Source organism: Serinus canaria, chromosome 2 (assembly GCF_022539315.1).
Source record: "Serinus canaria isolate serCan28SL12 chromosome 2, serCan2020, whole genome shotgun sequence".
In the NCBI taxonomy this organism is placed as follows: domain Eukaryota; kingdom Metazoa; phylum Chordata; class Aves; order Passeriformes; family Fringillidae; genus Serinus; species Serinus canaria.
Window position 1 is genome coordinate 14905917 of NC_066315.1, and position 15829 is coordinate 14921745.

The 15829-nt window shown below is 37.7% G+C and overlaps 1 protein-coding gene across 3 annotated transcripts in view; it reads right to left on the reverse strand.

Annotated features, from left to right (window-relative positions):
* Nucleotides 1-3566: 3566 nt before the first annotated feature.
* ZEB1 (zinc finger E-box binding homeobox 1) overlaps nt 3567-15829 on the reverse strand; it is a 120031-nt gene continuing 107768 nt past the window's right edge. For all 3 annotated transcript variants that reach the window (XM_030237305.2, XM_030237264.2, XM_050970867.1), the window contains 4 exons: nt 12374-12479; nt 9754-11564; nt 8156-8336; nt 3567-6091 (listed from right to left, as the gene is read on the reverse strand). In XM_030237305.2, coding sequence (XP_030093165.1) covers nt 5499-6091; nt 8156-8336; nt 9754-11564; nt 12374-12479 — 2691 coding nt within the window. In that variant the 3' untranslated portion in view covers nt 3567-5498. The remainder of the gene's footprint in view (nt 6092-8155; nt 8337-9753; nt 11565-12373; nt 12480-15829) is intronic.

Consider the following 15829-nt stretch of genomic DNA (forward strand, 5'->3'; position numbering starts at 1 on the left):
TTCCCCCTAGAGACAACATATATACAATGTGTATGATAGGCATGATATACACAAATAAGAGGAATGTGTGACAGATTAGTAATCAGAGGCCATGAAAGAGCAGAGGGATAAAACAAAAGTAGTAAATTTTTGGTCACTTTTGAGAGTTAATTTGGTCATCACATTCTTTTGTGGTTTTTTTTTGGTTTTTTTTTTTTTTGGTGATAATCAGATTGTGCAAATATCATTATAACAACTGTTCAAGAAAAATATGAACAATAAATGGCAAAGCACAGACTTGAAAGATACTCTAATATTGAATTTCCCAGATGAAATCTAGAGATTATTGTAGTAACAATTAAACAAGCTATTCTGCCAAGGAAAGATTTAAACAGTACCTTTTAAAGCACCAGACTGTGAACTGCAAAACACACATCAAAACCTCTATCCAAGCAGAGAATTTTGTGCAGACTCACACCTTGGTAGTAAATAAATTAGAAAGAGCACACTTTGAAGAAGTGCTCAGCACAGTGCAGATTAAGCTCTTTTCTCTCTCCTTCTCCACCACCTATCTTCACTACAGCCTCCAGGACCAAAATGGACTTTTCTCATCCTCACACCATTACCTTCACCTCTAATGGTCTTCTGCACTCTAAGATGTATTTTCATTTCTCTGTTATAGACTTCTATGTTGGTTTGGAGCGTCACATCCTGATCTTTCATTGCTTTGATGATAAAAGCCCCAGTGTAGCATTTTAATGTGGCAAAAACTGAGCTTTTAGTAGTGTCATATTTTCCATCTTGGAAATAGCTTTGCTTTCAAATTGTCACTCAGTCTGGTGGCCACCACCATCTCAGGTACACTCTGCCAGCACAAACATGAGTAAAGTGCTGCTTGTATAGACTTTGGGTTTACCAGCAATAATTGCATTAGAATAATTTCCCTCAAGAGCGTGAGTACAACACTTGATGGCAGTTGAAGCAATTTTTACTGAGTCTGAACAACAGTGCCTTTTAGGGTAAATATATTATGTTCTGGGTTGATATGCCATAATGCATTATTCTACTTAACACTTAAGGTATTTACTGAAACACACTGCAACTCTGAGATTAGCCAAAGTAACAAAACTTTTTAATTTCTTTTTCTAGCATCCATTAATCTATTTGGAATTCAACACAATATGTTAAAAAACTTTCAAGCTCATCATTCAGCATTGCTGAATATTGCTGTGCTATTGCTCACAATCATGGATAGGCTGCTCCAGAAAAACAGCAACTAGACAGCAATATGGCTATGGAGAATTTGGGAATGCCACCAAAATCACCACTGGGATGCCATTTGAGTATTACTGAAAGAGAAGGAACAGTTTCTCTTCCTCAATGTATCTTCAGTGTATTTTCTGTTTTCTCTCCTTGAAGTTTTCTCTGTAGCCTTAAGTCCCTCTTTCTTTTCCTATTAGCTCAGGACCTCCTAAGGGTATTTCCCATCCCAGGGCCAAAACTTAGTATTTATTTCTGTAACAATGTTCCTATAGCTATTCTGTAACATTTTCCCTTTTCTCAGATTATTTCATAAAAGAGAACATACAACTGTCACAATTTTGCAACTACAACTGATTTTGAGGAGGTGGTTCATTACATTCTGGAGACAGGTTAGTAGCAGAAACAAAACCAGTGCCCCAGGCAGAACAGGGCTGTGCCATGCTGAATTCCAAGGACGCTTTTCTTTCTGCCAGCCTGCTCCCTGAGTGCTGTGCCAAGATAAGGGATGCATGGTGAGCCTGAGGAAGAAGCAGGCACAGACTTCAGCTTGGGCACACAGGGCAGCTGATGGACTTTTCATCTTGTGACTGAAGACCAGGTCATAGCACAGTGGAGTGTCATTAAAACTACACATCTCATGTTCACTGCTCTTTCCCAACTTTCATTTATCTCTAAAAGACAGAACCAAAGGCTTTGCGCTTTTGCTTCCTCCCCCCACCCCCCTTTTTTTTTTTTTCTTTTCATGTGGGAAAAACTGTCCTTGAAACTGCTTTGCCATTACGTTAGAGAGAAGTCACAAAATCACAAAACCCACACGGCCGCAGCTGGGCTGCTGCTGCTCCCCTGGGGCTTGGACTTGGTCACAGCTGCCCCGGCATCCCCACGCACACAGAGCTTCCTCACTGCTGGAATCCCACTGCTGGGACTGGGAAGAGCTTCTGCATCCTCTAAGCACCTCTGGCTTCCACATGACTTTGCTCAACTAAATGAAGACACACCACAGTTTCTGTGTTTTTCAAACAGATAACAGATGATATTACAAAGTCACAAACACCAAAGGCATTGCTGAGCTTAACAGATAAAAACTCAATGCACCAATCCATTTTGAAGCTAAAAATGTTAATAACATAGTGTGGGTAATGAATATAAATTTTCTTCCCCAAAACAATGACATTTCCTGAGTAAAAGTTGCTTGGACTTTACTTTCTATCCAAATTACTGACCTTCTACATTCAGCTGTCACTTACATGAGAAACTTTAGGTTTACCAAAATTCTCTGTTCTACTACTAAAGACAACGAAATTTTCCCATTTCAACAAATGTCTCACTGGGTTTATTACCACAAACAACTTGGAATATGAAAAACATGAAAATCTTAAAATAGTTTCAAGAAAGTGTGTTTCATTACCTAAAAGAGAGCAGAGACAGTTCTACATGGGAGAAATTCTGAACCACCTGATTAATTTTGTTATGATAATGATTACAAGAAAATATTATTAATGGAACATAAATGGTTGGTTTTTTCAAAACAGCTTTCACATATTTAGCTCAATGATACTATGAAGGTAGAAGTTTACTTAAAAGTGCAGTATTCATATACTGTACAGCAAGATGCACAGGAAGTTAAATGATTAGTATATGAGAGAAATCCTCTGTATGTATTAATGTTGAGATAGTAAGATTGAGAAATACTCAAAACTTAGGTATGTGAATATAAAGTAACTTAAATGATGCTCATGAACCCCCCAACCCCCAGATTAACAACTGAAATTCCATTTTAGGGATCATTATAAAGAGAACTTTGCTTAAAGAACAGTCTCTAAACTTTGCTTAAACAGCAAAAGATTGTAACCATGCATATATATTAAAATTTTCAAGCCTTTATACTTACTTTACTGAAATTATGTATCTGCAATGTTGGCATTGTATCTTTGTGAAGTTCAACAGCAATAGATACATCAGCCTTTCCATGGAGAACCAACTTATTGCTAAGTCAAGGAAACAGTTGTAGACTTATTTCATTTGAAAGCAGTCTTATTGAAAAATAGCATTGAACAGTATATTAGATAGGTACAGCAAAATAAAATGACCCAAAAGAACAACCCACGTGGTTCATTTTGAAAACTCAGTTGTTCTCCTGACACTGGAAAATCAATGAACTAATGTAGCAATCCCTGTGCCTGCACACAGTTCAAACCCTTCTTTCACTTCCATGCTCCTTACTGAAACCCAGGACTGTCACTGAAGCAGGGGCTGTGTCTCAGTAACTTCCCACAGAAATCATTAAAAAGCTTTTTCTCCATTACCAGAATAATGACAGTAAGTCAGACTTGTTGACGCATTTTATTGTGAGATGGGGAGTCTGGTAAAAAACTAGAAAATGACCATGATGTAACAAGGAACTTAAAAATGAAGTTTCAGATTTGTAACATACATACATGAATACAGGAACAAATTGGCACAAAAATGTTAAACATTGTTCCCACACTGTTTTATAAGATTATTCTAATTTGGCTTACTAAGGAAATGAGAGTTTTATGGTTAGACTAATCTCTTAATAAAACTGCAGAGCATCATGCTATTAGTCACACAGTGAATTTCAAAATTTAAGAGCTTTATATTAAAAACTGGGTAAAGGTAAAATGAATTGATTGCAATTGTAAAATTAATACATTCCCATTTTAATTCTTCTGTTCTACAGTCCAAGGCAAGTATAAATGTTAACATAACACTGTTAAATCAAATCTCAATGCAAGAGAACCGATTGCATCTCTACTTTAAATCTTATCAACTTTCCAAATTTTCATACTAAAATATATTATTGTATTAATACAAACTACAGTATTATACACTACACTGTGTAATAAATAAAGAAATATAAAAATAAGACACATAAATATAAAAGTTTTCTAAAACTAAAAAGGTACATATGTCAGTAAGAAGGGTATTAATACTGCCAGGTTTGAAGACATACAGTACAAAATGTTGCACAGATCTATAAACTAAAAGAAATAAAATAATACTGATAGGTAAAAATCAGCTAACATTGTTAATAAATGGGGTCCATAATAACTAACATTTGAAAATACTTATGAGCCAGATAACATGTCATGTATGTGTCTGAAATTAAAGTAAACCAATAATGCAATAAAGCAGATTAGAAAATTTCCCTTGTAATTATTGTAGAGAAATTCTGCAAGTCAGGTATTAACCCAAAATACCACCAAATAATTAAATAATGAAATATACCAGTGTTCTTACTTCTCTGATGGCTGAGTGTTTTTTCCCCATCAATAGTTTAGAAGTTTGATACAAATCAACAAATGCTAGTTATTGTAGGCCACACATTGGATAAAGGCTGCTTAGAGCCTTTGTAATACTGATAAATGGCACTTACAGCACATAGGTCTTGCATAAGGCCAAAGGAGATACAAAGCTTCATATCATATCCTTCATATTGTTACTACATACTCAAAACACAATTACAAACACTGTTTTTGACAACTTTCCTGTCCTTACCAGTATTAACACTGTTAGTCCCTGCAATCAGAACTCAACGACAATCTTCTCAACTACATTTTTAACCACATGAGTAAGAAACTTCAGTTCTTCTATCATCTTCTTCCTTAAGGCTAACAATACACTTTAAATTATAATATGCTCTACTACAACATCTAATGTCATAAACTGCTACCTTCTAGGTTGAATTTACAAAGGTAGCCAAGCACTGTTTGCAACTGCATTACACGTCTCTGCAAAAGGGAATTTTGTAGTGCAGAAGTTCTCACATTGTAAAACATAAGAAAATACTGAAGTGGATTTAGGAAATGTTTAACCATAAAAAAAAATTCATATAAATCTCTCCCAATTGTACAGTTTAAAAATTAATCAACTTAAAAATGAAAATTAATACTGATAAAACAAACAATGCCAGATGCTTGTCTAATAAGCAGGTTTCCTACAACCTGTTAAATCTTTGCTTCCAGAGTCACTGTATTTTTCTAATCTGCTTCATGTTATAAACTTGTTCCTAACTTTGAAAACTGTGTGAAAAATTACTAAGTTTGAGGTTCAGGCACACCTGGATTTCTTTTTTTTTTCTTTTCATTTTTTTTTATATATATATTTTTTTACACAGTAGTGAACAGAAATCACAGTATGCAGGCTACTGCGTTTCCATGAAAAGCATGTATAATATAGAAGGAACTTCATTACCAATTTTTTTTTCCTTATAGAAAAAACCTAGCATGTAAGCTTTATTCATTATTTTCTTCTGACACCTGCCCATTATTTTGTATAACTTCTGGTTCTGCATTGCTTGCTTGATTTACAGCTTCATCGTTCTTGTCACCTTCAGTTTTCCCTTCTTCCTCTTCTACTGCTGCTACTTCTTCTGCATCCCCTACTGCATCCCCTACTGCATCCCCTACTGCATCATCCCCTACTTCTTGTAGTTCCCTACATTCTTTTTCTTCCTGAAGTCCCTCTATGTCTTTTTCTTCCTCCTCCTCTTCCTCTTTTTCACTGTATTCCTCCTCTTCCCTGGTTAGGCTCTCCCTCTCATCCGAGTCGATCTGCGAGGGGGACGCCCTGACCACCACGTGCTCGCTGCTCAGCGCCTCGGGGCCCAGCTCCTCGGGCTCGGCGCTGTCGCGCTCCTCCGGCTCCCTTTTGCAGTAGGAGTAGCGATGGTTCATGTGCTGAGAGTAAGAGCCCGAGTGTGAAAACCTCTTTCCACACTTGTCACATTGGTAGGGCTTTTCCCCAGAATGCAGTCGCATGTGTTCGATCAAATGGTGTTTGTGTTTAAATGCTTTCGTACAGATTCCACACTCGTGAGGTCTTTTACCTGTAAAATAAAGCACGAACAGTTGGGCATCTTGTAGCTGAAGTTTTAAAAATGTACACTGCTGTTTTCATTGTAAAATGCTGTTGGTGAACATATTAGCATTGATTAAATTTTATATAACAAGATGTTCTACTCCATGCATTATCAGCCTGAGTTTCTCTCCTGAGCCCAAAGGACAAGGTGCAACGGTACATTGGCACAATCATTACAGCAATTTCTAAGTTTTTTAGAAAAATTCATCATCTCATAGAGAGATTCTCATATATAACTTTTAGCACCAAAAAAGTGCAAATATAAATTAGAAAATGAGACATTTCTCTTGCATAAATTATTTTCAATTGAAACCATTTTAACTTTCTGTATTGATGGCAATTTAAAACTAGCTAAGCTTTTATGTTGGTTTTGGTGTAGGAAGTCCTCCCATGACACAGGTAAAAGGAAAATCATTCTAAAATCTAGGCTGAATGCTTTATGTACAAAACTTGCTGACTATGCATGCATTGACATGAAAAATATCTGTTTCACTCAGTGTGTTTCTGCTGTTTTCCAGCTACTTTCTTGTTTTTAGAATTTCTTATAAATGTATCAGGAGCCTAGCAGAGTTATTTTGATTTTAACATTTAAAGTTGTTACACAAAATGACTTTACAGTCTTAGCTCAGACATAAAAGACAAAGACAGTAAGACATCAGGTTTCTGATCACACTACATCCAGATGACCAGCACATCCATGTCATCTTGTGCCAAAGCAACAAAGCAGATGTTGCTCTCTCTTCCCAAGAAACAAGTGATAGGAAAAGAGGAAATGGCCTCAATTTGTGCCAGGGGAGGTTTAGATTGGAAATTAGGAAAAGTTTCTTCACCAAAAGGGTTGTGAAGCACTGGCTGCCCAGGGAAGTGGTTGAGTCACCATCCCCAGAGGTATTCAAAAGACAAGCAGATGTGGCACATCTGGGACAGACCAGTGAACTTGGCAGTGCTGGGTTAATGGCTGGAGTCAATGATCTTAAAGGTCTTTTCCAACCTAAATGATTCTGTGATTTTGAATGCTACATTGAAGTTAGAACTCGTAGGGGAAGAACATTTCTGCTAGGAAAAGGAGGAGTTAAAAGAGCCTCAGGACAGGATAGGTATGAAATAAGATACCCTTAATGAAAACAACTTGAGAAAATTGATCAAGACAAAAAAGAATTTGTTATGCTTTTAATTTTATATGTGAGATAACACTAAAATGTTAATATGCAGAAATAGAATAAATATAATAATTCAGTTACTCTGTGAACCAAGAAAGTAGAGCAGCATGAAGGGAGTAGCCAGAAGTTCTAAAGAGTTTATTTTATAGATGTGGGGAAAGAGAAGGTAACAGAGCCAGCAAGAAAGGAATCTATAATACAAAACCCAATATATTTTGGCACCTAATCAATAAAAAAAAAAGAATTCTTACTTTAAGACATCACAGGAGAAATAAGAGAGCAAGAGGTAGTAAAAAAATCCTAAAGATACCAGAACTAGAGCCAAAAGGAACAACTATGAGAAATTAAAAATAAAAATCAAAGCCAAAAGGGCGTTCATTAGCAGTTATATTCTATGTCTAATGAATAGCTGAAGCTGTTAACTTCAGGGCATTATAAATGTGGCTCAATTGGAAAATCCTTCATGCCAGACAGGCATGCTGCTTTTCATGCACAGTATCAAATACAAACACAATCCTTTTTTCCCCCCAGCTTTTATTTTTAATTTTTTCAAAATTTATAACCAGGCAAGGTAAATTAGAAGTAATATATCCTCATTTATAGGCTGCAGCTCACAGATGATTATCCACAAGCCAGATGCTAAAACTACTCTTTTTCTATGTAGGGTTTAGGTCAAACAAGTTTAAAGAAAGACAGAATTGCTGTTCTGTCAAACAAATATACAAAACCAGGGGTTTCTAAAGAAAGCTTAGCACAGGCAGTAAAGACTGATACACTTCCCAGCACTGCCTGAGAACTGGGTTCCAGTTGAGATTACCAGTTACATGTTACTAAAGAAATAACAATCAGAAAAGTCTTTTCCTAGTACATACCTGTGTGTTCATACTTATGTCTCAATAATGAGCTGCTCTTCTGGAATATTTTGTCACATAAATCACATGCATACATCCCATTTTCTGTCTTTCTCATTTTTTTCTTTGGGGGTGTTGAATCAGAATCATTTTGATCTTCTAAATTGGATATTCCTTCTGAGCTAGTGTCTTGCCTTTCATCCTTCAGAAAAATTACAAAAATAAGTTAACTCCAATAAAAGAAGTCACCCACACAAACTGAAGCTGCTATTCCCATTCAATTCCATAAATAGCCAAACAAAATTGTTTAGACTTCTAGAGCCAAAAAAATCCTTTACTGCATTGTTCTGCTTTGCAGTCCCTGCCACCATCCAGATGCAGATTTCCTCACTGGGACTGGTTTTATTCACATCCAAATATGACTGTTGGCCAGGTCTAAGGTATGCTGGCACTCCATATTTTAGGACCCATAAAATAAATGCAATATGACAGACCTGTAAAGCACTTCAGTAAGTGGGAAGAGCCACCTAAGTGCATTTTTCAGCTAATGCTGGTCACCTACCTTTTTCGGCCTCACAGATTTTATGAAGTTAAAAGACTGTTTTTGCTGAAGTTTTCACAAAAAAGCTATTTAAATTATCATTCAAATTTGCATATTTGACTACCATCTTCCTCATGAAATTACCACAAATATTATTTAACCCAAAATTTAGAGGACTTCAAGTACTGTCATTAGTAAATTTTTTCAAAAATATAACTGTTGTGCATTTCTAAGCATTTTAAGTGCTAAAGCTTCCCTGTAAAAGCACAGTATTTTCTACTGACATCAGCCCTACATGTTAGCCTCAAACTTTTAACTTTTTAAGCAGCCTTGCAACTCTTCAAGGTTCCTCAGTCTCTGGCAATACAGCAGCCTGAATAAAATGCTAGACCACCAATTTCTAAGATTTAAGTAGAAACACTCAGCCATTTTCCTGTTCTGCCCTGTCCCCACCTTAATGTTCACAGGTGATTCTCAGGAGGACTGACACCAATTATATCCCATCTGGATATACCCAGGGAGGAACAAGCCGGGATACAGGAATGGCAGATGAAGATAAATATCTCCCTGACTTTCAATTGAGAATGCATCTGCATTTTGTTTAAAGTGACATTACGGTGTAGGATGAATTCAGCTACTCTGCAAACCAAGGAAGCAGAGCAGCACAAAAGGAGTAACCAGAAGTTCCAAAGAGTTTATTTTCTGATTATGGGGAAAGAGGAGATACAGAGCCAGCAAAAGAAAAAAGCCATGTTTTTATTTTGCTTTTAGATCAGGAGCATTAGATAGTCTTTAAAATATTGAGTACTAATGCCCTGGAAGATTAAATACAGAGAATAACTGAGTTTTCCACGCACAACAGTTTCCATTGGTCTGGACTCAAGCTGCCTGAGCTAACTAGCTTTGCAGAGGGCACAACAGTAATATCCATTACCTATTTACAATCAAGTCAAATAAGCCTGATAGCTTGTATTTATATTTTTATTTAGTTCACCTTGATAGCTTTCTGTTAGTTCAGCAGAGATACAGATGGAATACATCATACGTACATCATGTAGGAATATGGGGACCGAAGTACCTGATTTCCATTGGCTTGGCTCTGTTTTGGTGGTGTCTCATGAACTGCAGGACTAACTGTAGTAGAGTATGTATAAGCCACCTGTGGAATCAAAATGGTTTGCTTATTGGCAGCGAGAGCTCTCAAGCAGGGAACACTGTTCTGGTCAGCAATGGCAACAATTGTAGGTAACTGGGCAGTGACTGTAGGTATAGCAATATTTATGGGATTGGCACTTGGTGGGATTACATTTACAATAGGATCAGAGTCTGTAACACTGTTGTCCTTTTGTGGTTCTTTTTTTGCACAAGTTAAGTTCAAAGGTTCTTCTTGGACAGAATAAACACTGTTCTGGTAAACACTAGTTATGGTAGATCTTTCCAACAGTTCTCCATGTTGCTTTGGTAGCGAAAGGTCAAGAGGTTCTATTTGTGGCTCTTCCTGTACACCCTCTGCCGTGTACGTGTAACCCTGTGAATTTCTTGATGAAGAAAGGTTTAGTGGTGATGCAGATGGCGTGCTACTGTGTGAACCATTCAGAGCTGAAGCCCCTGGTAAAGTTTGAGATTTCGTTGTACTGACAGGATTTTGTGAGTTATTTGTGCTGTTCTGGGGTTCGCTCACATTTGAAGTTGCTGCTTGATCATCGCTGTCTGCGGGGCTGCTTAATTTAACTTGTTCAGGAGAAGATGGTCCAGAAGACTGCACAGAAATCTGTCCAGCTTGCATTTTTTCAAACCACTTTTTTACCACATCCAGTGGTAGGTTTACAGAATCTGCTATTTTTGAAAGCTCTTCTGCACTTGGTTGTGCATTTAATGCATAATACGCTTTTAGGAGCGACAGAAGGTTCTTTAAAGGTGGCTGACCAGGAGACAAGTTGTTCTCCCCGGTTTCTGATGGGACAGGGGACTCGGGTTTCTCAGCTTCTGCTCCACTGGGCTGGGGAAGCTGAGGAGGGCTTTTTGTTTCATAGTGCTTTAATTCTTGAAGTGCATTAAGATCTCCTGGACAGTCATCACAAAGAAGACAAGTGCTATCGTTGGTCTCTCCTTCAAAGTTCTTATCTTTCTCAGACTTCACTGTGAGATCTTGTGGTAATTTCTCATTTTTGCAACTATTTGCAGGAACAGAGTTTTCTTTTTTTAGATTTTGTGGAACAACCTGAAGTTGACTTGGCTGCTCCAAGCTGTAGTTGATGATAATTTTGGTTGTCCCATCTTGGTCAACCAAAGGAAGACTGATAGCTGAAATGAGGGAATGGCCAGCTTGTTGTATAGATGCATTGTTGATTGTTTCTTGTTCTTTGGATGCAAGATTAGCATGATTGTTTTCCAGTACTTGCCTTATTACGTTACCATCCACTGCCACTTTTAGTACATTTTGAATGTCACTTAAATTGATGCTTATGGGAGACACCAGACCTACTGTTGGTAGAACAACAGCTTGCACCACACCCTGAGGAGAACTGGTTGCCTGCAACGGGCTACCACCACTAAAAACCCCATTTTGCAAAGGGGTTGAACAATTAATTCCTGAAGCAACCACTATGGGCTTGAATTCATAATCCACAGGTTCAGTTTTAATTTGGTTAAGAGGAAGCTGCTCTTGCAAGGGTTTATTTTCTATCTTTTGTCGTATCTGTGGTCTTGCTGGGCTACCTGGTGATGCAGAAAGGGAAGGGGAGGAGCACTGAGACATCTTGAGCCCTGACCGGGCTCGACCATTCACGGGCATCAAACCAATACACTTCTTACTGCTTATGTGTGAACTGTATGAACCAGAATGGGAAAAACGTTTCTTGCAGTTTGGGCACTCATATGGCTTCTCTCCTAAACAGAAGAAAAATAAAAAAAAAAAGAGAAAAGGCATATGCAACAGTTAACCAGGTTACAGCATAACTTCATCAAACAATAATTACCAGAACAAATACATCATAATGACCTCTCAAAGAGTTCTAGGGAGGAAAAAAATCTTATCTAGTGAATTGAACAGTAAGAGTATAGCTCTGAGCCAAGGCTCCTTTAATAAGCTTGTGATCCACTAGATATAGGATGGAGCCCACACAATCATGTGTTCAAGTATTTCTCTATTTAACAATTACAGATTTCATTGAACTTCATTAAAGTAGTACCACCACTAACTTCTAACTTCTTATATAAGATTTCTTATAACTTATCCAATAAATTGTGTCCTGAGTCTACTTTAGTATGACTAATCTTGAATGATGCCAATTACAGCCGCAGGAGGAACACTCAGTTCTTATGTCCTGATTATTATCAATTAAAATTCTCTAGCAAGGCTTGTAACACACTGAATGATCTGCAAACATTGAAGAAAAACAGACAAGTGCAAAGGACCAGAAAGATGTCCCCATTTCTTCTGTGACAAGTCAAGTTTTCCTTAATTGTAAGAGATTAGGCTGCAACTGTAAATCCTCTTGAGTTTTTCTACATATTCCCTGCACAGAGCTGAAGGCTGCAGTCAGTGCTTGTAGTATTGCAGACGGAAAAATATATGGGAAACACTAGTATTTTAAAACTAAAACTAGTATTTAGACTTACAAGACTGCTATTACATCAAAGTTATAAAGGGCAGAAATGGCAACATTAGTACTCAATTCAATGCTTGATTTATTTACCACTGTGGATTCGTAGGTGCTCCTTTAGGTGATGTTTATATTTAAAAGCTTTTCCACATTCAGTGCACTTGAATTTTCGATTACCACTGGACTGCGTCACATGTCTCTGTAAGAAAGAAGTCTTAATTATTGTACAGGACAGCATCTTGCAGAAACACCTTCTATTTTCACATTGCAACATAGAAAAAGCCATACAAACCCAAAAAGAATCAACCATAATTGTAAGAGACTGAAGGTGATATGGAAAAAGGAAACAAATTACAAATCAGGTAAAAACTGAAGCACAAATTTCTTCTGAATAAATCTGATACAGTAAAGAGAAAGAAACAAAACAAGCTCAAAATATAGTTGCCCCTTCTCCTAAATTCAGGTGAAGCTTACACTGACATGTTAGTAGGAAGTTCCAGGATGAATGCTAGTTCTACTTGTGAAAGCAAAACCATCAGGGAAAAACCCCAAGCCCATTACCCACAGAATATTTCATGCAGGATAGAAAAACATTAAAGTCTATAGAAACCTGTTTAAACTTTAATCGGTTGACTTGATTTTTCCATTTACATGCTTCCAGGGCTTACTGTTGGCCTTGGATCCCTCTATATAATGATGCCACAGGACTGCTCAAGAGAAGGTAGCTTAGTGACAATAAAGGTACTCCTGGTCACAATAATTTGCAAAAGAAATGTGAGAAACCAAACCAAAACAAATAAAAATACGGAGGGGTTTCCCAAGTACAAGACACCAAACCTCTTCACCATTTGCACTGAAGCTCTGTGATTATTTTTGTTAGATTTTGCCTTTTGAGAGCATTTATTGGTAAGTTATAAATTGTTTTTGTCTCTTGTTATACTAGTTTAAAAAAAAGCAAAAGCGAAGACAGACATGTAAATACATGTAGTATATACGTGACACATATGTTCAAGATTTGTAATTTTATCACAAACTGTATAAATCTATGAATGTGTATTTTTAAGGACAAAAATTACATGCTCTTTTAAAGTTGAAACAGCTTAATTACCAACATAAAGCAGAGGAACTATGAATTTTTCTGTTCAATAAACTTGTTTATTAGAAAAACCCAGCAGCTCCTTTTTAAATAGAGCTCCTTTTTAAATTTAGCAAAGAGATACTCTATCATTATTGGGATGCACGGCAAATTTTTTGGTAACTGGGGCAAGCATTTTCATGAACAGAGTCCATGGACTCCAGGGACAAATAGGCTGCCCACCATCGACAGCAGGTGTGGATCAGCTGCCTCTGGTGTGAAAGCATGGGGGGAACCCCTGGCCCTGGCCTGCTGTGCTTGGCAGCACTGGGAGCAGATGCTCACCGGGTGCTAGGGCTCTTCCTGAGCATAGACACAACAACTGGGGGCTGAGAACTGTGCTGGAGAAGCAGAGATGGATAAAACACAGGATGGTGACCCTGCTGTGAGACATGCCTGCAGATCTGAAGAACCTGTGGCTTTGCAGATTACTGGATAAAAGTCTGAACTCTCTGCTATGAGATATGCTGTCCAAATTATCAACCCTTCCTGTTCTACTCCCTGTCCCCCTTTAACAGAGGACAAATTGAAATAAGATCATCTAAATTACTTCCACATACTCTAATTCAACAGTTCCCCTGGGAGAAGCAGTTGGTTAAGCTGCAGATTTTACCTCTCAGCAGATACTGCTCACACCCTGCTCAGGGTGAGCAGCTTCCTGCCTCCCCCTGGGCTCTGCAGTGAGGTCTCCACTTGAGTTTATCCCGATTAGCGCCTGACCCTCATTCCCAGATTTGGACAAACCCAGCAGGTTTGTCAGCTGTCTTTTGCTAGTTCACATGCCTTTTCAGCTCTGCTTAACTAAGCCCCTTGAAGATGATGTTCTAGAAGACTGTGGCTGACTCACTGCATTTCACTTTAAATGATCCAACTGCAATGAGTCTAGAGGACAGTGTCAGGATTTACTTAAGCCTGCTGAGAATCAGTTACTACCGTTTGTCTTGAATTATACAAGCTAACAGAACTCAGGATATATACAGTTACTGCAGGTCCTGGACTACATAAATATTCATACTAAGTATCAGTGCATGTATTCAATCTGTCAGAAATGTTTCTGCTCCAGTCTTTTAAAATCTAATGTTCTATTTCTAAGGCATGGAAGTCCACACTCCACTTATGAAAACTTTAATGAGTTTTCCTGTTTTCCTGGTCATAGCTGTAAGGTGCTTTAAGCTTTCTGCTAGGTAGTGTTTCCAAATCTATTTTGCCTTAGCTTCTTATATTTGTAACTCTCTGTTCAGTTTTCTTGTTGTCTCTCATAATACTGTTCAGAATTACTTTGAAGGACCTTGTTTAAATGTAACTGAGAAATCGTAACACTTCTCCAAAGTACCACCTGTAATACTTTCACCTTCATTTTCTCAGATTCAAATGATTTTCCCCATCTCAGCACTGTTACAGCCACATTAGTTTGTGCCTGAGATATGTGATACATTTCTAATACACTGTACATAATTGCTATTTTCTGCTCATTAAAGAATTAACTGCAACATTCAAAGAATATTCTTCTGCACTCCTTCAAGTACTGAAAGAAGAAACACCAGCATTAAGGTCTGTAACTAGCCACTAATACATCCCTGAACCAAATGTTTACTGTGCTTAGGACTGAAAGCCACCCCTCTCACACCAGAGAACAAAACTAATTAATGACAATCCTCCAAAGTAATTTGGAAGACAGGAATTACAGGTATATCAGGGGTTTTCACAGATGATTTGACCATGGTTTCCAAGAACTGCTATTTCTCAGCCATGTGCACGACACTGAAATTCTGAAACTACCTACAGGTGCTTCATAAATTGATGAGAAAAAAATTAAAACAAATCTAAGACATACTTTTTCACACTTCAACATCCCTTTTGGTGCTTCACATGTGAAGGCAGACAACACATACAGCATCACCTCCTACCAACTGTGAGTGGTGTAGAAACAGCCAAGGGTGCTGTGAGGAGCAGAGGGAGGAGGCAGGAAAGAAGAAGAAGGTGCAGGATGGCTCTCAGCTCTCTGCTGGAGCAGGAGCAGAAGTTTTGTATACCTCCCCCAGCTCAAAAGGAGGCTCAGTGTGCAGGTACCCCTTCCACTGCCTTCACTAAGCTAGATTTTATTTTTGCTCCTTGCTTCTTTGTACAGAACAATGACAAGATTGTCACATGATGGACATTTCCAGCTAACAAAGTTATCCAAACAATCTATGGTCAGGTGAAGTTCTTTAAGAATAAGACATCAAGTTTTAAACATGCAGCTGTTGAAGATGCACAGCCAGGAGGTCTATACTTTACTAATGACAAAATTTTCCATTACTCAAATGATGTAATCATTTATATGCAGCCAATTTTCAAGACATGACAACTTTGCAATAATAACATAAACAAACAGGTATTTCACATCTACCAAGTAACTAAACCATTGTAATTTT